This window comes from Neomonachus schauinslandi, chromosome 6, assembly GCF_002201575.2.
Source record: "Neomonachus schauinslandi chromosome 6, ASM220157v2, whole genome shotgun sequence".
NCBI classification, from domain to species: Eukaryota; Metazoa; Chordata; class Mammalia; order Carnivora; family Phocidae; genus Neomonachus; species Neomonachus schauinslandi.
Window position 1 is genome coordinate 142,754,749 of NC_058408.1, and position 24,493 is coordinate 142,779,241.

Below are 24,493 nucleotides of genomic sequence, written 5' to 3' on the forward strand. Positions count from 1 at the left end.
GACCATGTCCAGTTCACTGACTCGTTTCCAGCCCATGAAAGATAAACTGTGAGCAGCAGTGGGTCAGATGGTGAAGCAAATAAAACCCAAAGCTGCTCAAGACAAGAAATGGCTGTGAGTCAGTGCAGGGGGGCTCATTCACTCCCCATGAATTCCTCTCCCTGAGCCTCTGGCTTCTCATCTGTAAAATGGGGCTAATGCCACCTTAATGAGCCCCAAACAGATACCACCCAGTTCAGTGCTGACCTCAGGCGGCTGGGGGTAGGGTGGGGTGGGGTGGAGGTTTTCACTGATTCCAGCAAACATTTGTTTACCCAGTCAGTCAGCCTAACTTAATGAAAGCTTGTGATTAACCAGGCAAGTTGTGTGAGCTGCCCCACTCTCTGGAGGGACATTGAAAAGGTCTGGGTGGAGCTGGGAGTGGGCTGTGGGCTTGGCAAGGGAGCTCTGCCTCTCCAGGGCAGCCCTGGAAGGGGCATTGTCTGGGGGGTTTGAGGAAGGAGCAAGGCTCCAGCAGGTGGAGGGATCAGGAACTTCTCCTGCTGGGTCACGGGATCGGGGAGGGGGGAGAGGATGATGCATACAGAGGTCAGAGGGACGACACTTGCATCTGCTTGGCAAATGCTGTTTGAGCATCTACAGTGGGCCAGGAGAGAGCAACAGAGAGCACAGACACCCAGGCCCCTGCCACCATGGTCTTCCCTCGAGCAGGGAGACTGAGGCTAGGCAAGTAAAGCACTAAATAGGAAGCTGTGGGGTACTGATGGGAGCTGGGGCCGGTGCTGGGAATCTGGGAATGACGTCACACATACAGGTTGGGCACGTCAGTGAAAATGGGCCGAATGTGTTGAGAGAATGGATCAGGGAATCTGTCAGCTGACGAGAGTGTGCGAGAGAGAGAGAGAGAGAGAGAGAGAGGCTGCCCAACTGCCCAGGGCCTCCCAAACGCTGTTCAGTGGCAGTTGTGAAGGCAGAGAACGGGGCCCACTTCAGCTACCCAGGTGGGAGAAGGCCCTCCGGGATGGCCATACAGCGCTCAGGACAGTCTTGAACCTGGATGCCGGCATTAAGACTTGAAGCGTGGAGGAGAAACACTCACACTGGGTAGGCAGAAGATGCTCCTGCCAGAGGGGACAGTGAGTGCAAAGGCCTTGAGAGCAATGGCAGGGAGGAAATAAAGCTTGGGGGGACGGTGACCCCATGGTGAAAGGCTTGGCCAAGGAGAATGGGTGACCAGTGGTGGAGGGGCAGGCCTGGGAACTGGCCACCCCAGCTGCTGGGGCCTCCATCAGTGGTGGAGAGGTGTTGGCTCTAGCCCTCCTATAGGCCTGACACCCCTCCCAAGCAGGGAGGTGGGCCTGGGGCAGTGGAGGCCACAGGGTGGGGACACGCAAGGAACTTCCGCAGCAGGGTGGTCACGCTCGCTGCCTCAGGGTCCTGAGAAACAATCACATCCGGTTGAAATAATAAACAGTATCAGATACGCCATCTGCTAACCCAGCAGCACACTTAAGAGCCAGATATCTGGAAGTGGAGACCTCTTCGAGGCGAGTTTTGGTTATGGTGAAGACGAGACCTTGCTCCAGCCTGTGTGAGTTACGGAGGGGCAGGGTTTATGTCATGAGACTTTTTTTTTTTTTAAAGATTTTGTTTATTTATTTGAGAGAGAGAATGAGATAGAGAGAGCATGAGAAGGGGGAGGGTCAGAGGGAGAAGCAGACTCCCTGCTGCGCAGGGAGCCCGATGCGGGACTCGATCCCGGGCCTCCAGGATCATGACCTGAGCCGAAGGCAGTGGCTTAACCGACTGAGCCACCCAGGCGCCCGTCATGAGACTTTTTAAGGAACTGGAGGCCAGGTGAGTGGGGAGGCCATTCGGGATCCCTGCGGCCATTTAAGGGGACACCCTACTGAGAGCGTCCCTGTATTAGTTTTCTATTGCCGCAGTAACACGTACCACGACCCCAGTGGATGAAAGGAACACAAATTATTGAGTTATAGAAGTCGGACATGGGTCTCACTGGGTTAAAACTAGGGTGTTGGCTGGGCTCCGTTCTTTCAGGAGGCTCTCAAGGAGAATCTGTTTTCTTGCCTTTTCTGGTTTCTGGAGGCTGCCCGCTTTCTCGTGGCCCCTTCCATCTTCAAAGACAGAAGAGGCCGGTCCTTCTCACCCAGCATCACTCTAAACTGACTCTTCTCCCTCTTGTAAGGACCCTAATGGTTACATTGGGACCATCTGGGATAATGTTCCTGCTGTTATCCTTACTTCCATCTGCAGTATTCATTCCCCTTTGTCATGTATCCTAACATATCCACAGGCGCCAGGGAGTAGGACATGGACACTTTGGGGAGCCTTATTCTGCCTACCCCAGTCCCTGCCCTGTTCCGGGCACTGAGGAGGGAAGGAATAGGAGGCAAGGAGCCCCATGTGGGTTGGGAAGTCTGCCTTCTCGCCCTGGGGCAGCCCCCTGGGTGGCTGTGTGGGACCCTCTCCCTCCCTTCCTAATTCCAACTTCAACGACACATTGCCCCATTACTAACGTCTCCCCCAAACCCTGCACTGCTGAGTGGTCAAAATGCTTGTTAAATAGAGCAGTGTTTCTCCTCCTCAGCACTATTGACGTTTTGGATCAGATTGCTCTGTGTTGTCGGGGCCTGTCCCATGCATTGTGCAGTGTGTAACCACATCCCTGGCCTCTGCCTACTCATGGCCAGTAGCATCCCCAGCCCAGCTGTGACAACCAAAAATATCCCTAGACATTGCCAAATGGCCCCCAGAGGACAAATCGCCTGGGTTGAGAACCACTGAAATAAAGTCTTTAATGTCTGTCTTCCTTGCTAGATTAGAAGCCCCCAAATGGCGACACCCTGTGTCTCTTGCCTGCCACTGTGTTCCCAGCACCTGCATAGAGCTTGGCATTTAGTAGATGCTCAATATATATTGGTTGAGTGAATTAACGAGTCAGTGTTAATTTTCCTAATGGATAAATTAATCCATAAAAGTATGCACACACACACACACACGTGTGTACATGTGTAAAATAGACCCCTAATTTCCATAGATTGGCCACCTAAGAATCACCTGGGGAGCCTTTTCAAAAGTCACATCCCTGGGTTTTGATCGCAGGCTGTTGGGGTACGGCCTGATGTGGTACAGCCTGGTAGTCCATATTGTCAAGAAGGTTTCATCAGTTCCATAGAAAGATAGAACTACTATGTGATCCAGCGATTCCCCTCCTGGGCATAGACCCAAAAGAATTGAAAGCAGGGACTCAGATATCCATAGCAGCATCAATCACAAAAGTCAAGCGGTGGGAACAACCCAAGTGTCCGTCCACTGATCTCTTTCTCAAAAAGTCATTCTGAGGATTAAATAAGATAATGTTCAAATGGTACCTGGCCACAGCAAGTGCCCAGTGCACACTCATTCTGCCCCTTGGAGTCTGAGGCCTTTGCCTTCTGCAGAGATTGGAAAGGAAGGAAGATAGGATGAACAGAGAGCAGAGAAAGGACCCCCGCCCCCCGCATCAGCTCCCTCTCCTACTTCCCAGCCCCCGGGGTGGGGGTCCTGGTCCTGGCCTCAGAAGCTAACCCAACTCACTGATGGGGAACCTGGCCTCAGCTGCCCAGGGCAGCAGGGTTGACAGTAAGGAATCCTCACTCATGGAGACCAGCTCCCTGCCAGCCCTGGGGCACACACTGGGCCAAGGTGGGTACAAGCTAAGCTCCTCCTGCATCCCTCGGTTTGCTGGTTGGAGAGAGGGGCCCAGGCCTGCTCTGGGAGCGTTAGAGACCGGAGGCACTGCATACCCACCCAGAGCAGGGAGCAGGCCCAGGGTGCCCAAGCTCTGTCCCAGATCCTATTTCTCTAACTGGGCCCCAAACTCCACAGGGGTTGAGGTGTTGACTGTGTGAAGGAAAGTAAAAGGTCCTTAATATCCCAAGATACTGAGGGGTCTAAAGGGCTATGTGACCTTTAGCAAGATGGTATCTGAGGCCACTCTGGGGGTGGGGGGTGGGTGATGGCATCTCAGTCCCTTGAGAGTCCTGGCCATGACACAGTGGGGCCTCTGGGTCTGAGGCCCAAGCATTGGTGGGCTCAGGGACACGGGCGAGAGTTGGCGCTTCCCCTTGCTGTTTGCACACCTGAGTGTTCTGACATATGTCCACTGTCCCATGGAGAAGGAGTAGCGTGGGTGATGGGCATGCCCCGTGTGTATACCTTACTCAGCTCTGTGTGTTCACTGCCTAATCATCATGTGCGTGGGGTCAGCATGTGTGCATCTTCATTGCACGTGTGTTCAGCATGTGTGCCTGTGTATTACACATGCATGTCCCTAGCGTGTGCGTGCTCATCATACGTGCACACCGGGGAGGATGTGAGGCAGGAAGGGGCCCTTCTGGAGTCCTTCCAGCCTTGAGAATGCAGCCTCTGCGACCGTGGGGTTTGTGAGGAGGGAGAAGAAGGGGGTACAGGAGACGAGTGGAAATTGAAGTCCCTGCTCACGACATCTGGCCTCCAGTTGGGAAAGGGGACTCTCCACAGGAAACAAGAGGACAAAAGAGGCAATGAGGGGGCTGCAGTCCACTCACTTGTGGATCCTTTCTGTGAGGATTTCCTGAGCCTGAAGGCAATATGAAGTCCAGCCGATCTGGTCCCTGCCGTGGGAAGGTTGGGGTCTAGTCTGGGGCCAGAGGCTGGGCACCCAGCAGGCCTGAACAGCAGTGGGAGATGTCGACAAAGAACAGGGCACCGGGTGTGGGCTCAGGCCTGGCTGACTGGAGGGGCTCGTCTGCTCCTGCTGGTCGAGGGGCCCAGGCCCGACTGTGCGGGGAGAACGCACAGGCTTGATGCCAGCCAGGAGGGGGTGTGTGTCCCTGCTGGGGTTTGGGGTGTGTCACTGACTTGACCTTAAGCCCCCTGGCTGTCTCCCAGCCCCCGAAGCTGGTGGACAGACTCACTGGGTTGGGAACCAGGCTCTGGAGCCTTGGACAAGACCAACATCAGCCCAACATCTTTTCCCCCCATTTCTGCAGGGGGTGGAGGAAAGCGCAAGGGGAAAAGCAAGAAGTGGAAGGACATCCTGAAGTTTCCTCACATTAGCCAGTGTGAAGACCTCCGAAGGACCATAGGTAAGCTGTCCTCTGCCTGGAGGGGGTGCGGGGAAGGGGCTGGGAGAGGAGCAACGAGCCCGTTGACCAACAAACTGTTTATACAGTGAGTCAAATACGAACCCGTTAATGCAGCAGAGTGATTCCAGATAGGAGCTCCAGGCTGACATCCTTGCTAATTGACATAAAGATGAAACTAACAGGGGCACCTGGGTGGCTCAGCTGGCTAAGCGTCCGACTCTTGATTTCGGCTCATGTTGTGATCTCAGGGTTGTGGGTTCAAGCCCCGAGTTGGGCTCTGTGCTAGGCGTGGAGCTTGCTTAGGATTCTTTCTCTCCCTCTCCCTTTCCCCTTTTCCCCCCAACCGCCCCCGCCCCCGCCTAAAAAAAAATAGGAAACATTCATTGAATATTTGGTGTGTGCTGGGCAGGATTATCTCCCAATTACCCTTGGAGGCAAGTACTGGGTTTTTTTCCTCCATCTTTCAGATGGGGAAACTGAGGATCTGTAAGTGGCCCAAAGTTGCACAGCTTGTGGGAGGGTGGTGGAGGTGGGCCAGGCCTGGCACTGAGTGCCCCCTCACAGCCTTCCACCCTTCTTGCCCGGAGCCTGTGGGCTCTGCCCTCAGCAAGCAGGCTTTGGGAGCTGAGGGTGGGGTGAATGTCTGGGTTCCCTTTCCTCTTGCTGAGGATGCTGATGCTCATGGAGGGGCCACCCTGTTCAGTGGGACAGCCCAGTCCTCTTTATTGGGTATCCACTCAGCCAAGCACCTCCCACAACAGAGGGGCCTTGTTTCTCATGGGGCTGGCACAGCCAAACTCACCAATTGAGGACACAGGGCTCCCAGAGAGGGGTGGACATGATGAGGCTCCTCCATACTGGTGGGGGCCCTGGCCCTTCTCCCCTGTGAGCTCTTGATACGCCCCTTGCCATATGAAGGCTTCTTACCTGCTCCTGACTATTGGAGGGCATGGACGTGTTAACCACTTCTTATTACACCAAGATCCGTTGAGCACTGGACATAGGGTGGCCTTGTCACCCAGAACTCTGTGGGCCTAGCTGCCCTTGGGACTTCTGCCTGGGGCTGTGGGTGAACTGCCCAATGCCTGCCATGAAATGTGAGGCCACTCACGATCACTTAGGTTTTCTGAATGGCTTTTCCAGGTGGCCTGGCCTCTGCTAGTTTCCCAGGCCAGGCAGGACCTACATGGCATCCCAAGCCTGCTCAGTCCTGGCTGCTTGGCCCACCCTCCAGATTCTTCTGCTTTGCTGTGACAGCAGGTGACAACTGTTTGCTCTGTGTGCCCCACATGCCTACCATGGAGCTCCCTTAATTAGTGTTTATGAAATGAAAGGAAGCCACGTGCACCCCATGAAGGCAGATATGAGCAGCTGAAGCAGGTGGGCTGCTGAAGCATGGGGAAATGTCCTCAAGATCCACCGTTCACCTTAACAACTCAGATCAGATCCCCCACCGTGTTCTTGGTGTGAATGGAACTGGCCTAAGGGATCAGGGTCAATGGATTCAGACAGACTTGGGTTCAGATTCCACCTGACGAGTCACTTAATCTTATTGACCCTCCGTTTCCTCAGGTGAAAGAAGTGATCATTAACCCAGTCAAATGAGACCATGTGTGTAAATGGGGCTTCACTGGAGCCCTCCTCAGGAGCCCAGGACACCCTCCCCTTAGCACTCCAGCTTTCTTTCTGGAATGCCCAGCAGCCACCACTCTGCTGGGCCCTTTCCGTGCTGGGGGTGCTACAGTCACCCTTGATGCTGGGGACACCTGGGGCAGGGTGGGAGAGAAGATGGGCACATCTCCTGGGCCTGGGAGCATTTTGCCAAGCTAAACTCCAGGTGGCTTTCAGAGAGAAGGGAGGAAGAGCCTCTCTGGAGTCTGGCCATTATTTCCCTGGGGCCATTTTGTTCTTCATGCTAATTTAAACTTGGAGAGGGGCGCCTGGGTGGCTTAGTCGTTAAGCATCTGCCTTTGGCTCAGGTTGTGATCCCAGGGTCCTGAGATCGAGCCCCGCATCGGGCTTCCTGCTCTGCGGGAGGCCTGCTTCTCCCTCTCCCACTCTCCCTGCTTGCGTTCCCTCTCTCGCTGTGTCTCTCTCTGTCAAATAAATAAATAAAATCTCTGAACTTGGAGAGAATAGGGCCTAGGGATGGGGACTTCAGTTACCATGTTGTCATACACCCTGGGGAGACAAGCCCTCTCTGGTCCAGGGTGAGCAAGTTCACTGGAGACCAGAATGCCTGTTCTGGATGCTGAGCCTGGTTTTCCTCAACGGGCCCAGGGAATGGCTCCCACTCATGCTTACAGCCAACGAATTGATGCAAGAGACCTTTCTGGGGTGTTGATTTGGAGGAGAGAGCTTGAAATAGGAGGAGACTGCCCACAGGTGGTGTTACCAGGCATGCCCTGGGGGCACAGTCAGGCCCCACGACTACATCCTCAGAGAATTTGACTTAGGCCCCTGGTGAGAATCTTTCAGAGCACACCGTCCTCTTCTGTGGGAGCACCCTGCCTCAGCTGTTGTTTGCTGTCTGGTCACCCCAAGTGTGAAAGGCTCTTCAGGAAGAATCTTTTCAATTCGCCACTGTGTAGCTGGTGCCTGAAGGTGCACAACAGAGGTTGGGTGGATGAATGAGCAAAGAATGAGGGGGTGTGAGTAGCACTGAATTTATACAGTGTTTCCAATAAATGGAAGAGTATTGAAAGCCCTGTAAGGGCTTTCCTGTAACTGCCAGACAGGTTAAAGAAATTGGAGTATTCTGCTGTATTTGATTCATGTGTTTCTTAAAAATATAAAACATAGGGGCATCTGGGGGTCTCAGTCAGTTAAGCGTCTGCCTTCAGCTCAGGTCATGATCTCAGGGTCCTGGGATTGAGCCCCGAGTTGGGCTCCCTGCTCAGCGGGGAGCCTCCTTCTCCCTCTGCCTCTGTGTGCTCACTCTCTCTCTCAAATAAATAAATAAATCTTAAAAAAATATATAAAACATAACCATATGAAATGTAGGACTTCAGTTCCAGACACGATGGAGTAGATGCACTGTCCCCTACCCTCCCACCAAGGACAGGCAAAAGCTCTGGACATTATGTATGAAATAAGGAGAGGAAAATTGTGAAAAGTGGAGAGATGAAGGCAGACTGGCTGGGGACCCGGGAATGTGAGGAATGACATGCCAGCAAGCTCCTGGGTTCTCTTTTCTGCCTCCCTTATTCCCAGGGACCGGGTCTGGAGAGACTCACAATCCAGAAATGCCAATGGGTACAGATAAAAACGAACCCCCTCCCAAGAAAAACAAAACCCAGCCTGGTCTTTCTAACCAGAGCCCTGGGAAGGGGACTCCAAGCTGAACAGGCAGCAGTTGGAAACAGTGGTCACTCTTCTGCGCTGGTCCTTACCAGTGACGTGGGTGCCTCTGTTTCCCTTTCTGCTGCTCACTTAACCTGGTTCCAAAGACCCAGTGCATGCTTCCTCTCTGTTTCTCTCTGACTGTTCTGATCCTTCGAGGTGAACCAGTCCCGCCCCTTCCAGCCCCCTCCTTCCAAAGCCAGACCCTCCACACCCCACACTGCATCCCTGTCCCTCCACGAGGCTTGCAGGCATTGCCGAGAAGTACCACAAATGTCCCTCAGCTCCCAGTCGGCCTGGCCCCGCTCTCACTTCCTGTTTGGGGCGCCTGGGAGCATAGGATTCAGCTCTAAGCTTGTCTCGGTCTGAGGACCCCACCCCACGGGCCCCATCCCCATCTGTCCCCGTATGTCCATAAACAGGCCTCTTGGCAGGGCCCACTCCCCAGGGAGGGTGGGAGAAACGTGCGTGCCGGCGTGTGAAAATGGATTCTTCTGTTCTCCTGGAGGGCATTGAAAAGACTCTGTGTGTGAGAGAGCAGTGCGAAGAGAGGCCCGGGGAAAACAGGAAGGCAGCCGTAAACGGCGGGGCTGCTGCTCGTGGCAGTGGGTCCCGGTGCTTGAACCTCCCCGAGCGGTCACGGTCCGTCCCCCTGGTGTTTGCCTGGCCTCCGCTGGGGTCCTGCTGGAAGGCTTTTCTAAAATAAAAATCTCATTTCTTTTCTAGACGAGTATACAAACCAAACAGGGGCGAATGCCGCATTTATTTTTCTTGTGGACACATGAGCTCACTTTCTGAAGCTCTTTGGGAGGATGCCCTGTGGGGGAGGGTTTGGGCCAAGGGACAGGGTTCCTTTGGACCCAGAGGTTAGCGTGAGGTGGGGTGGTGGGCAGGCTCCCGATCAGAGGGAAGAGCACGAGGACCCGGGGACGCTGCCCCCTCCTGACAGCCCAGGACAGTGGTCAGGGAAGGCCACGCCCTCTCCTGCCCTTGACATTGCCCCGCACAACCACAGGCCCTGCAGCCAGGGGGACTTTGAAACACGGAAACTGTAGCGCTCGAAACCCATTGAAACGGCAGCTCTCTGTCCCGCCCGGAATAAAAGTCAAACTCCTTACCATGGCTTCTGAGTCCCTGGGCCATTGGGCGAAGCCTAGGGACCCCTTCTCAGAACAAGGCTCTTCCTTTTCTTTTTTTTTTGAAAGATTTTATTTATTTATTCATGAGAGACAGAGGGAGAGAGAGAGAGAGGCAGAGGGAGAAGCAGGCTCCCAAGGAGCAGGGAGCCTGATGCGGGACTCGATCCCAGGACCCTGGGATCATGACCTGAGCCGAAGGCAGACGCTTAACCATCTGAGCCACCCCGGCGCCCCAAGGCTCTTCCTTTTCTAAAACAAAATCCATGGGGTTACAAGGGAAACCAGTTCTCTTCAGATTCAGTTCTTAGATACTTTTCAAATTTATGGTATTGGAATATGTGTGCTTTTCTGTTAAGACTTTAAATAATAGGGGCGCCCGGGTGGCTCAGTCGGTTAAGCGTCTGCCTTCGGCTCAGGTCATGATCCCAGGGTCCTGGGATCGAGCCCCACGTCGGGCTCCCTGCTCGGCGGGAAGCCTGCTTCTCCCTCTCCCACTTCCCCTGCTGTGTTCCCTCTCTCGCTGTGTCTCTCTCTGTCAAATAAATAAATAAAATCTTTTAAAAAATAAAAATAAAAAAAAGACTTTAAATAATAACGGCCAACCACTGGTCTCATATAGCTACTGTAACTTTGCATTTGTGATGAGCAGAAGTGCTATTTGCAGATGTCTGCAGCAGTGGTGTTATGGACAAGCAGTTTCTGTCGTCGACCAGTCCCGGGCACCCCTAACGTCACCGTCGGTTGTTGTCGACGTTCGGGACTGGGGGAAGTGCTGGTTTTCAGGTACACGTTGGTGAAAAGAGAGATGACGTTTTTCTCCATCCAAGTCCGTGGAGCCCCGAAATCCTACCTGTGGGCTTCTTGGCAGTGCCCTTCCCACCCTGCCCTACGTGAGCCGGCCCTCGCCTTTGTTTACAGTCACTCCCTCCTGCCCCATGCACAAACCACACTGGTCACCTTTCTGTTCTCCAAATGCCCCACGTGTGTTTCCAGCCTGGAGCCTTTGCGCCTGCCCTTCCCTCCACCTGGAACGCTCTTCCCTACATTTTTCCAGGGAGCCTTTAGGTCTCAGCTCAGATAGAAGCCTTCGCAACCAGCTTCTAGAAAGGAGCCCCACTCTCCCTCTACTTGCTGCCCCTCACATGGTGCAATTTCTTAATGTTCTTTGCCCATAACTACATTTGAAATCATCTTTTGTTTAGTCTTTTTTTTTTTTTAAAGATTTTATTCATTTATTTGAGACAGAGAGAATGAGAGAGAGAGAGAGAGAGCATGAGACAGGGGAGGGTCAGAGGGAGAAGCAGACTCCCTGCCGAGCAGGGAGCCCGATGCGGGACTCGATCCAGGGACTCCAGGATCATGACCTGAGCCGAAGGCAGTCGCTCAACCAACTGAGCCACCCAGGCGCCCTTGTTTAGTCTTTAATTGTGTATTTTCTGTCCCCCAGTGGGACTGGGCGCCCCATGACAGTAGTGACTGGGTCTTGTCTGGTTCACCACCAGAACAGTGCCTGGCACACAGTAGGGGCTCACTAAATATTGGGTGAATCAAGGAGCGAATGAAGTGTGTGCAATATTGGAAGTCAAGGCTCTTTCGAAAAGATGTGTGACATGTGCATACCGCACCCAAATTTAATCTAGCCAGCATTCTCCACTGAAAGTACTGGAAGTTTGGACTTAGGAAGCACCTACTCTAGCACCCCTGCCCCAGTCCTTACTGTGTAGATGAGGAAGCTTCATACCCTTATGAGACCGGGCCATAGTCTCACATCTACTCGGCGGGGGAGGCCAGCCACGGTGGCCCAGGCCCCTTGCCCCTGAGGCTGCAGTTTGACTAATCGTCACAGAGATGTGAGGTTTTCATAGAGTCCTCAACTCAAGGAACTCAAAGCATCTTCTCCAACCACGCATTTTAGACCTGAGTAAATAGGCTCTAAGAGTAGAAGTGACCTGCCCAGGACAGTCCAGGCCCCTGGCCCTGAGCTACAGCTTTCCACTCCACAGCATCAGATTGACTCATAAACATTTTGGGCATCAGCCTCCAGCCAGTATTCAAATCAGAGAGACCCATTCAGCACCCAGAGGGACAGACATTTCTGTTGGTCTTTTTCTGTCTTTATTTTATCTCATGTAAATGGGTTGCATGTTCATTTGCTTATTCAACCAGTATTTATTGAGCACTTATTATGCACTACCTACCCACTGGGGAGACAGACCTGGTTCCTCCTCTCCTGGAGCTCACTCGCAGCTTTGCCCAGGAGACTGATGGAAATGAAGAGGTGATAGCAAATCGAGAGAGTCGCATGATGGAGGAATAGGATGTTAAGCTGGAGAAGAATTAAGAGTCTCTTCCCATCAGGAACATTCCTAGAGGAGGTGCCATCACTCTGAGCCTCCAAGGGCATCTCTTTGTGTGAGATCCCTGAAGACGTGGATCATGTCCTTTCTATCTTGAGGTCTCAATGGCTGGCATAGTGAGTGGATGGATAAAGTGGCTGTGAATGGACGTTGTCCCCCTACCCAGCCCAGAAACCAGCTCTGTGATTGTCAGCAATGACTATTAAGACAGAGATTCCTTGCCACACATATCTGCTTCCAGTGTGAGCCCAGACATGAGTAACTGACTTCAGACGGTCCTGGTGGACAGTAGAGCACAGGAGGAGGAAGGGGTTCTCTCATGTCTCTTCCAAGCAACATCAAATAATGACATTATTAGTTAATAAGCTAATTGTTCTCATAAGATAATTAGAGAGCCCAAATCAAAGAAGTTCTCAGAACATCCAAAACGGAGAAGCCTGGAACATCATCGTGAAGATAAAAGATTGTTGAGGTCTACAGCTATTCCTCAGTGACGCAGCAAGTTCTGTTGGGCAAAAGTGTGGCATTTTTATTTATTTAGTTCAGGCTCATTGCGTACTTTATTCTTTCATTAAAAAAATAAAAAAGTATGAGGGGCTTGAGTGAAAGAGTTGATTATTCCACTGTTTGGCAGTATTTCTGGAGGAACTGTCCAAAAGCCATATAATAAATCAAGGCCCCCTCCCCACTCTCTGGCGGGACTGACGTGCACGAGGAGGCCATTCGCAGAAAGTAACTGCTGTGGTGCCCTGTGCTCTCACAGACGGATGGGGGACATTTGGTTCACCTTGTGGGACAGCCTCTTGCCAAAGCCTTAACTCTTCCCAGGAGCAGAAGCTCTAGGCTGTAGGGGGTTCTTAGAAGAAAATTTAGATTCTTAACTTAAAAAAACAAAACAAAACAAAAACAGACCAACAACAAAAACCCCCAAACACTGTAATAGCATGAAGATTGCCTTGGACTGCCTAGGGCTTGATTATTCACCCAGCACTGCTCATGGTCTTGAACCAAGAAATCAGCCTACGGATACTTGTGGAGTCCCTCATATGTGCTCGGCATTGTCATAGGCACAAGAACCGTACCACTGGCCGCAGGAGCAAGGCAGCCTCGTGGAGGGCCCTCCCTCCTTGACACTGTGGTCAGTGGTGGCTCTGTCACCCCCAGCCGTGGGACACTAAGCAAGTTGCTTGATTTCCCTGGGCTGCAGTTTTGGTGTCTAGAAAATGGAAACACTGACCCCAGTGCCATAGAACTGTTGCTAGGGTCAGCAGAGTGCCCAGCACAGGCCACTATTTCATTGTCATTGTCATTGTCACCCTCTTCATGTGCTAGTGGTGTGAGGGCAAAGGCGAGGACCCTTTGGGAGGGCTTTAGAGTTTCCCAAAGAAGCAGAATTGACTACAAATGATGAATGGGGCTGACATCACATGGGTCCAGTCCCCAGGGACCCCTGCCTTGGGGTCATCTGAATCCTACCTTTCCTTGAGCCCCTGCCTCCAGACTCCTTTTCCTGGAGGCCCACACTGATTTCCTGCAGCCCTCAGCCGCTCGCTCTTGCCTCGGCCCCACAGCACACCTTGGGAAGCCCACAGTGTCTCACCCTGCCCTGACCCCTGGCCTGCTGGGTGTCTTTGAGAGGACATGTGGATGTTCTGGAAGGTTACACCCCAGAGTCCTAACAATAGTTACCCCAGGGGAAGGCGTGGAGGTCAGAGGGGACATCAGCTTTATCTGTAAGGTGGTTTTTTTAAAAAAGGAGAATGCATTGGCATGTTACTTGTGTACTTAAAAGTTGAACGAACACTGAATCCCCCACCTGATTCCACAGTGGGGCAGTGGGGACAGTGACACCATTTCCTTCTTTCCTTGTTGACTTTGTGTCCCCTAATGAGTCTGTGGGCTCCGGGAGGATGGTCAGAGCCTCATCCTCTCTGTAGATCTGCAGGACCGTGGCTGAGGGGCTCCTGCTCTGTTCTGCTTGGGTGTCGGCAGGCAGGAACCAGCCCATAGCCTTCGGCAGGTGGGGTCCAGGGCCTCTGTCCTGCGAGGGGAAGCCCAGGCCCAGATCAGCCCAGTAGGACCCTGGACCCTGTCCCTGGAGTCCAGCCTTCTCCTGGGCTGCTCAGCTCTGTGCTGCGACCAGCAGTGACCTCTTAATCCATCCTCCGGTGGTCAGCCTGCACACCGTTGGTGCTCATGAGTGTTTTCTTTCTTCCTCTTCCTGTGTGGAATGGGATGCTTTGGGTCTCCGCTCCCCAGGGATGCAACAGGGACTGATCCTCCCTGCAAACAGCCTCCCTTTCTCTGCGCCCCTCCTCAGGGGCAGCTGGTTCCCCTCCCCCACCCCAGGGGCATATAAGGGTCTGGAAAGGAATCTGGGCTCCTGGGCTGGGTCCCACCCCACCTGAGGGCCGTGTGACCCAGTCCCCTTCAGGTCTGCTGGCCTGTGAGCTCTTGATTTAATCGTCAGGGAGACCAAGTCTTTCTGCAGACGTCATTCCCGTCCTTGGGGTGATAAGGGCGCGTCACGTCTGTCGTTTTGCCACTTAACCATGCTCCGATAAGGCACAGCATCTGCTCGTCCTTGGAGGGCAAGATAAATTTAGATGTGGCGGATTTAGAACATCAGGTGACCTGTTTGCAGCTGTAGCTCTCAGGAGGGAGAGGGCAGCCTGGCTTGTCCACCCACTGTGCTCCTGGTATTAGTCTCACCTCTCCACCAAGACCAGCCACCTCTTGAAGGCAAGGGGTCAGGTCCTCTTGGGTGCATGGGTGCATGCGAGATGCTCAGTGATCCTAGCTGGTGGGTTTCGAGTTGGAGAGTCTTAGACTAGGGTACCGATGAAGGTTTTACAGATGATCTGGAATTGTTTTCAAAAGCTGCTCTGCAGGGAGGGGGTGATGGATCCAGAGTAGGCTTCTAACTGATCAGGGTTTCTTTTTACCTTTTATGTTTGAGCCTCTTTGTAAGATTTTATTCCAGGATTAAAACCAAGTTTGAAACCCACTGCTCTAGGCCAGGCCTCCCATTTTCCAGATAAGTAAACTGAGTCCCAGAGAGACAGGTGACTTGCCAAGTTCTCCCCGTGACCTGACTCCATGGCAGGCTTTCCCTTGCTGTCTTGCTTTGCCTTCACTGCCATAGCCGCATGCCACAGACTGGGTGGTTTAAACAGTAGACTGGCTGCCTCACGGTTCTGGAGGCCGCATCTGGGATCTGGGATCGAGCCTCTCTCCTAGCTTTGGGTGGTTGCTGGCAATCTTCGGCTTTCCTCAGTTTATAGAAGCATCACTTTGATCTCTGCCTTCTCCGTGTATGTGTTTGCGTGTCCATGTTTCCCCTTTTTATAAGAACACCAGTCATACTGGATTAGGGTCCACCCTAATGACCTCATTTTAACTCGATTACCTCTGTAAAGACCCTATTTTCAAATAAGGTCAAATTCCAAAGTACTAGAGGTTAGGACTCCAACATATCTTTTCTGGGGAATACAGTTCAACCCCTAATACCCATATTCTTACATGGTCTGTGGAGATCAAGTTCAAGGGGCCAGAGGATCCCAGTTCCCGCCAGGTCCGAGGGTCTACTGACCCTGGCAGGCCCAGGCTGACCACTTACCCACAGGCCACAGGACTGTCTAGAGAGGATCAAAGGCTTTCAGAACCATGGACATGGTACTTTTTTAGTCCCTCTTTATTCTTGTTGCTGTTATTGTTCAAGTCATCCTAACTGGTAAATTACTTTGCTTAAGAACACAGAGAAAATTTTAAGGACAGATCACCCATAATTTTACCACTCAGCTGTAGTCACAGTCAACACTTTCATGTAATTCCTTCTAGCATTTTCCCCCATGCACATACCTACGGGGTTTTTTTCCCCTTACCTTTTTTTTTTAAAGATTTTATTTATTTATTTGAGAGAGAGAGACACAGCGAGAGAGGAAATACAAGCAGGGGGGAGTGGGAGAGGGAGAAGCAGGCTCCCCGCTGAGCAGGGAGCCCGATGCGGGGCTCGATCCCAGGACCCCGGGATCATGACCTGAGCCAAAGGCAGATGCTTAACGACTGAGCCACCCAGGCACCCGCCCTCTTTTTCTTAATGTAATTTCAAAAATATTTTCCCACATCACTAACATTCTCCATAAACGTGATTTACGTTTTTCCATTTGACGAGTATTTATTGAGCGTCAGGCACTGGGGATACATCCGTGAATAAAGCACAGAAATTCCTGTTGTCGTGGGCTGCCCTCTTCCAGGGGAGTGGGTACACCAGTGGACAATGGGGAACTGGCCTGTTGCCCTCCACCCAGCACTGGTCCAGGCCCCCAGTGTATCCCTCCCTATGACTTATTTATTTCTTGTGGGCAGATTCTTCCTTTAAGGTATCTTGAAAATAAGCCGTTGCCCATAAGCACAGCATAAACCTGATTTTTAAAGGCTTCATATTGATTATATATATAGAGAGAGAGATAGAGTGAGAACTATTTGTTTCTGTTTTCCTCTAGTTTTTGCCATTCCAGTTAGCGTTCAGATTAACATCTTTGTACTCCGTTGTGACATTTTGATCTCTGGCTCAGAGGTGAGAAAGCCCACATTGTCTTTTCAAAGGCCAGACACATTAGCGAAACCCAAGCAGTGGCCTCTCCACCTCCTTTGCTTCCTCTGGAATGTTCCACTTGCAGCCTGTGCTTGCATCTGCAGATGCCATTAACCTGAAATGTGCCTCTGATGGACAAAGCACATGAGGTTCGCTGAGCACCCAGGGCCCCGCTTGCCAGCCCCAAGCGACGGCAGTCAGGCATGAGAAGGGCTTTTCTGTCTGTTTTAAGGCCCGTCACGAAAGTGGGAAAAACAAGCGAGTTTATGCAGCAACGGGGACCTCCAACCGGCACAAGAGGCCAGCTGACTCGCAGCAGCCTGAGCATGACAGCATTCTGCCCCATAAAGAGACACTAGGACAACACTTTTAACGGTCTCTGCCCAGACTCTATTTATGGAATTTATTTCCCGGGCTCCGTCTGTTCAGCAACACCTTGGCAGCATGTCCTCCAGCATCTGTCTCAGTGCATTAAACACCCCTTGTTTGGAGTACCTCGGAGCTAGCACCCAGGAGAGTGAGAAGAAAAAAATGTGGGTGGAAGGATACTTGGGGCCAGTATAAACGTTTAAATTAAAAAAAAAAAAAATAACCAAAGAACAACAACAAAAAATTTATCCCCTAAAGAGCTCCTGTGGGCATGGGTTCCTGTTGACTCCTAGCTGTGGCCCTTTCCAGCCAGTGTCAGAGAGAAAAATGCAAAATCGAGAAGCATTTGGAGTGCCGCTGTTTGTTTTTTCTGTTTCACGGTTGTGCTGTCCTTCTATCATCTTTAAAAATTATTTTTAGAATTATCTTTTAGTCTTTTTCTCCTTACAGAAATAAAAGACATCCATTGATGAGATTTCCAAAATATAATCTAAAAAGAGGAAAGTAAAAATTGCCAGTAGGCTCACCGCGATGAACATTTTGGTCTGCGGCCCTGTCATGGTCTGTTCGGCTTATAGAGAGAGAATTCTCTCCTCTGTCATTCGTCCTCCCTGCCCAGAAACCAGATATCATTTAAAATTGAAATATACGGCTCCCACGGGACTGGGAGGCAGAAGACTGAGGTGCTCATGCCTCCCCCTGGATTCTGTGGCCTTGGGAAAGTCACTTAACCTCAATTTGCTCATCTTTGAAATGGGGACGCAGCAATCCTTACCTTAGTGGATGATCCGGTCACCACAGGTGTTTCCTGGCAGGAAACACTTTGTAAAGTGCTCGGTGGTTTGTTGCTGGCTCTTTTCAGTGTGGTCATATGACCCTTCAGTAGGACAAATGGCTGAAGTAATTTTTCTGTCGCCCTGAAGAACTGTGATCCTTTCTTCTAAAGCTGCCCCTGTATCTGATCTTGGTGAAAATCACCACCTTCCTTCCTACTGGCCAGAGACCTGGGAGCCTCCCTTTTCCTGCCTGCCCTCCCCTGTCCAGCTTACATGGCCAATCCCTCTCCAAGTCCAGGCAACTCTGTATCCTCAATATCTCAGGAGTTGGCTCCTTTCTCCCCACCCCTACTCTTTCCCTCACCCTGGCCACCTTCCTATCCTGCCTGAACTCCGGTGTCTCGCCCTGCCCTCAACTCCATCCAGGCTCACCCGTGTCTAACCATGCTCCACACACAGCCATGAAGCTCATTCTAAAAATGTCCATCTGATCGCACCACCAGTGGCCACAATGGCTTTCCATTGCAGTCAAGATGGAGCCCAAAGGTCTTATCCAAGCTGACCTGGTCCCGCCTTGCTTACTGCTCCAGCTTACCTCCTCCTACCTGTCCCCTGACCCAGCCACTCCTTCACATTTCCTCCCTTCTCCGTGCCTTCCGCAAACGCACTTCCCTAATTCTGCCTGGTAATCCACTCAACCTTGCAGGTCACTTCCTCCAGGAAGCCTTCTCTGGTGACCTCCCCAGGCCTGGGTTTGGTCCTTAACCCTTGCAGCAGTCTGATGACTGACCTCTATCATCTGCTTAACTGCAGCCTCCATGAGGGTAGAGCCTGGACCTGCCTGGTGCCGTTCCCCAGCCCCCAACACCAGTGTCTCCTCTGCACCAGGCCCTTTTAGAATCTTAATTTTCTTTCCTTTCTCAGATGTTTTTGTTCTCCCCTGGGGATGGAAAACAAAAAAATCTTAGTCTTCCCAAGTCCTAGAATGATTGCTGATGGGTCTTCTTTTTCTCTCTGAGTCTTTTTTTTTTTTTTTTAAAGATTTTATTTATTTGACAGAGAGAGACACAGCGAGAGAGGGAACACAAGTAGGGGGAGTGGGAGAGGGAGAAGCAGGCTTCCCGCGGAGCAGGGAGCCCAATGCGGGGCTCAATCCCAGGACCCTGGGACCATGACCTGAGCCGAAGGCAGACACTTAACGGCTGAGCCACCCAGGCGCCCCTCTCTCTGAGTCTTTTTAAAAGGTCCCTGTCCTCTCCCCTGCTGGGCCCCGGCTGGCCTGAGGGGGAGGCACGGGAGAGTTGAGAGAGGGGTGCATGCCTCCAGCTGTCATGTCGGCCCGTCTGGCTGTCGGATCCTGACTGGCCAGGCAGAGATGGGCCCAGACGTGACGCTGCTCCAGGACTTCGGCTGAAGCCAGCTTGGGGCAAAGCAGGCTTGGGTGTCCGCAGCCCGAGAGTGCGAGACCGCTGTAGGCACTGTGCTTATGCCTCAGGGACAAAGCTACTGAAGGGCTAACCCAGCTCAGTCAAGTTGGGGTGGAGACAACAGTGAGGAGCATGAGCTCTGGTGTCAGAGGGACCTGGGTTTGAGCCAGGCTCTATTCCTTACTGACTGTGACTTTGGACAAATGATTTATCTTCTCAATCCTCAATGTCCTTACCTGCAAAATGGGAATAGGCGTGTCGCAAGGATCAAATGAAGAAATGCACGGAGGGGGCTCTGCCGAGGGCCTGGCGCACAGTGAAGCACTCCGAGGTGGCCGGTGCTTTGTCACTGCTGCTCGTCATCATCCCTGTCGGCAGGAGTCCTCTTCAGTTCAGAGCTTTGTTTCTTGGTTCCCCTGTGGGTGGCGGTTGCCAGGGCCTGCTGGGTTTAAGTTTATCTGTTCATTCATTCGTTCATTCATTCTGTTTTGCGCGTACTCTGTGCCAGGGATCTGGGGAGCTGCCAGGTGGTGGAGAGCTGCTTTCAGGAGTGGCTCCTGGCAACACGGGCTGGGCCACATTTATTGCTTTATGTAACCGGAATATGACCCCTTTCCCCTTAGCCCCACTTCCATCCCGCAAAGCTCTATTTACTAACCCTCAGCAGACTTAGAAGTTCAGGACGGGATCCCCTCCCCCCAAGAAAGGCCATCTTACCTGTCCCTCTGCCTCCAGGCAGGAGAGACCTTAACGAAGTCAGTCACAATCCCAGCCACGAACCCCTGTTCAGCTTTCACTCTGCGCATGGCCCTGCAGGGGATCCCAAGGGGGGATGTAAGGCCAGCTCTGTCCCTTTGGGAGCTGTCCCTAGTTGGGAAGACGGGGCAGAAAGCTGGGTGACAGCCATGTGAAAGTGGGTAGCTATCACATGTTCTTCCTCAGTACCAAGTGCCCAGAGGTGGGGTGGGGAAGGGAAACAGGCATCTGTGAGTAGGTGGGAGAAAAGGGAGACTTTTGGAGTCCGCAGTGCAGCATCATACAACCAGCAAGCCTTTCCTAGGCACTCACCGTGGCTGGGAATCAGACTATTGGCTTTGCGGACACACACTCATTGAATCGTTACAAAGCCCTATGGGCTGGGCACCACTTCCTCCACCCTCCGTTTTATGGATGAAGATGCAGGGACTCAGAGAGCTTTGTAAATTGCTCAAAGTTACAGAGCTCTGGAAGCCGCAGAGTCCAGATGCAAACCTGGGCCTGAGTCACGCCTGTGCCGGCTATGGATTTCCACCATGGTTGCCATGCTTTCCCCATGAAGGTAGGACAACGTGGGGCACGTGTGGGAAGTGATGCGCACAGTGCTTTGATGGGCTTTGTGCAGCGAAGTCATGAGGGAAGAGGTTCAAGGGAGGCTGGCTCAGGCCCGAGACATCATCTGTGCCTCTGGCCTAAAAGGTTAGGTCTTTGTCCTACAGGTAGTTGGGAGCCACTGAATGTCCCTCTGAGAGCCCCTGCAGCAGTCCTCAGGGGGAGAACAGAGAGCAAAGGGGAGCCAGGGACAGACAGAGAAGGCTGGGCTTTTGGAATGATATGAAATTCACTCACTTCTCCAGATATCTATCATTTACTGTGTGCCAGGGAGAAATGAGACAGCGTTTCTCAAGGACCCAGCCCGGGACCTGGAATGTACCATAGAGGGCCCCCGTTCCTGATGATGCTAGGAGGCAGCGGCCGCTGCATCTTATGTCACCTGCGGCGTCAGGCTGGGAGCAGGTTTCTCTTTGTGACGCTGGGTCACAGGATGCCCTTCACACCACCCAAGAGGTCTCCGAGTTGACAGCTGTTCCCGCTGCCCACCTGTCTCTTCCCTCCCCTCTTTTCAGGGGTGGTTTCTCACACCCCTGCTGTCTGTCCTCTCTCCCTCTACCCTCTGCGGGGCCTTTTGGAAGGCGGCAGATGGGCATGAATGTCACACTGGCTTTGTCCGAGAGACCACCTCAGGTGCCACCCAGGTGGGGCTTGCAGGCCCTCGCTAACTGGGGGTCAGGATGCGGGTGTGGGGTGCAGAGGGAGCTCTCCACCCTGACTGTCCCCCGGCTGCCTCCTCTGGCCAGCTAGCCATGAGACTTATTCTCTTCGGGCTTTTGCTACCCTCTGTCCCCATTTGGCTTTAACATGAAAGGAATCGTTCTCAGCCCCACTCACCTGCCGCCGTGTTAACTTCTCACCCATTCCCAACCTGCACCCCTCCTGGATTCCTGTGTCTCACAATGGCTTTATCAGCCTCACCAGGTGGAAACTTCAGAGTTCCTGCGCCCACTTGGTTGGGTCAGCGCCCCCCTTCTCCATCCCATTGCCTTGACCCTCATCACCCTGCTTGGACTGAGGCAGTAGCCTCTTCATTGGTCCACTGTTGATGGCTGGTTTCTTTTTCCTTCTTGCCCATCCAATCTAGCCTTCTTGTTTGTTGATCTTAGCACTTAGACGCTTCTTAACTTTTCTAAAGACATCAAAATTGAGACTTCTAGCAGATATAAATGGCTTATCCACTGCCCGTAGGACAGAGTCCAAACCACACAGCCCTAAGGCAGGGCCTCTTACCAAGCCTGTCCTCTGCCCCTCTAAAATTGGTCTCTGACTTGCTGTATGAAGCTGTATGAGACTACCCAGAGTGGTCTCTCTCCATAACCGCCCACCCCTGGAAACCTTTGGGCTTCTCATGCCCTTGAGTAAACCTTTACCAGCATGGAAGTTATCAGCACATCACCGTGCCAAATCCTTGCTTTTTATTTCGGAGCTGTGTAACTTTGGACCGTTTGTTTAACCTCGCTGAGCTATCACTGATCAGGTTCTTATTATGTGCCAGATACTGTGCCCAGCACTTTGCATTGCCTCTTTATACCTACCCCACAACCCTAAGAGAGAGGCGCTGTTTTTAGGCTTATTTGGCATATAAGGAAATTAGGGTTTATGGCAGTGAAGCCCCTTGACTAAGGTCACACACCACAAGGAGGCAGAGCCAGACTCAGATCCTGTCTGAGCCTGGTCCTTGCCTGTAGATATGGGGACCATGTCACTCACTTCTCAGGGTTGCTGGAGAGTTTAAATGCGGTGGTACATTTAGAAGCACCAGCCCAGGCCTGAGCACCCAGGGCCTTGGTTAACAGGTTTTCTTCCTGCTTCTGGTCTTTGCTCAGGCCGCATCCTCTGTCCTCCTCCCTACCTGGCCAGGTCCTACCTCCAAAGTCAATGGACCCCTGCCTGAAATAACCACCCACCCCCTTCACCCAGGCCCTAGAATATTCCGCACGTGCCGCCACCAAACCCTGGCCACGGGGAACAGAACTAGGCTTCAGGTGTCTGACTACTTTCCTGAAGGATCTGTGACACCTTTGTAAGCCCTGCCTTTCCGCTAGTGCCCGGTCCTCCGTGGGAGCTGGGAAGGTGTCCACAGAACCAGCGGGTCAGCGAAGGAATCCACGAGGGAGGGAAGGGAGGATGGAGTGATGAGAGGCCATTGTCGTGGCAGGACTCGAGGAGTGGTCCTCTGGAGCCCACGCCGCTGGGCCTGGTGCGGCCCACCCCCCCAGCCTGGCAGCCCCGTCCTCACACCTCCACAATCTGCAGTTTGGGGCATTTCCTTCCGTTATTTCCTGACCATGACCTCCTGGCTCAGAGTTATCATCTCCTGAAACAGGAAGGAAAACCCCCATGGGGCTGGGTTTATGGAGGGTGACCAGTCTCCTGCTGCAGCTAGCTTCCTGCTTGTGGGACCCTGCCGTCGAGCCTCAGCCTGGTGGTGCTGACAGCTCCACTCCGGGAGCGGCCTCAGGTCTCTGTGGGGTATGAGGGCTGCAGCGACAAGCCACCTGCCCGACCGTTGGAATGCCATCAGCGAGGGCTAGCTGGCTGGCTCGTGGGCCCTGCTGGGGGACGGGGGCTCCTCGCTGCTCACCTGATCCCTGGGCCTTAGCAGGGGGCAGGAGCCCTGGTGAAACCCGTTCACCAGAAATCCCCATAGAATGAGCTGGCCTTTCCTGTTCTCTGTGCCCCTCTGAGGACAGAGCCGGCCGGGCCGTCTCTGAGGCTTACATAGGGGGCGTTGGCTAGAATCTTTCACCCAGGACTAGAAGGAAATTGGACTGATTTACTGTCTGTGGGACTCATTCTCCCCTCCTCAGCATCAAGGTGCAGTCGTGATCTCTGGGAGCCATTTCGTTTCTGTTGACAGCCTAGTCCAGAGGGCTGAGGTGCTGCTGCCACCTGGCTTACCTGAGCGGAGCCTGTGTGTGTGCTCTCTGTTGCTGTCCAGCCTTCTGGAAGAGTCTGCAGGGCTTCCCTCTTGTTGATAGGACCAGCCTGGCCTGTGTGACCCACCCCTGTATTATGTGCGTGTGTGTGTATGTGTGTGATTGTCCGTCACCAGATGAAGAATCCGGAAGGCAGGCTACCGGGTGTCTTGTAGCCCTCCCACCTTGACGGATGTCAAGGGAAAGAAATGACTCTGACTTGGAGACTCTGACCTGGCAAGAGAAGGCAGTGGTTATAGTGAAGAGTCTCCCAGGCCAGAAGCTAGGCCTTCCAAATTCTGCATGGCCCCTGATTATCAGTCGTGCTACCTCACTGAGGCTCAGAGAGAAGGGACTGGTCAGGGCCACTGGCTGGTGAGTGGGAGAGCCTAACCCTAGGGTCCAAAGAGTCCACGTGTGTGCAGGGGGAGGACGAGCTGCTTCTGCTTCTGCCTCCTGCTGAGTGGGACCCAAGGGGTGTAAGGCCTTTCTTGGGGGGGGTGGACAGTCTCCCCAGGAGCAGCTTTGATCTCTGCCATGTTGCTTTGCAGCAGGAAGTGAGCTTGGCCCCTCCCAGCGGCCACTGAGCCCACACGTCCGTCCAGGTGGCTCCTTCCAGGTGGGGATGCCAGTGCCTGGAGCTGGGGATCTGAGTTCCGGTCCAGTTCCCCGCTCACAAGTTAGGATTTCTCTGTAATGGTAGAGCTGGCACTAGAGCTCAGTCCTGTGCTAGCCCCCCTCCCTCACTTGGCCGGTGGGGAATCTGAGGCCCTGCAAAGGCATGGATGGGGCAGGCTGGAGGCTGAGGACGGCAGGAAACAAGGAGGGACCAGGTCTGCTGGCTTCGTGGCCAGGCACCGTGGACCTGGAGGTGCCTTAGCTGAGGAGCCTGGAAGACCCCAGCGGCGGCATCTCGTGCAGGGCGGGTAGGGTTGGAGCTGGGGAGAAGCATTTCTGGGCCTGTGGCAGGAAGGGACATGGCACTGGTGCCCGACCTCCTCACATCCTGCCTTAGAGGTAACTGCTGGACAAGTAGGCGAGGCCGCACGCTCAGCCAGGGGCAGC

General features: G+C 53.0%; 1 protein-coding gene across 2 annotated transcripts in view; it reads left to right on the plus strand.

Annotated features, from left to right (window-relative positions):
• The window catches only part of GRK5 (G protein-coupled receptor kinase 5), a 206,839-nt gene that overhangs the window by 92,665 nt on the left and 89,681 nt on the right, over nt 1–24,493 (plus strand). For both annotated transcript variants that reach the window (XM_044916610.1, XM_044916611.1), the window contains exon 2: nt 5,037–5,132. In XM_044916610.1, the coding sequence (XP_044772545.1) occupies nt 5,037–5,132 (96 nt within the window). The remainder of the gene's footprint in view (nt 1–5,036; nt 5,133–24,493) is intronic.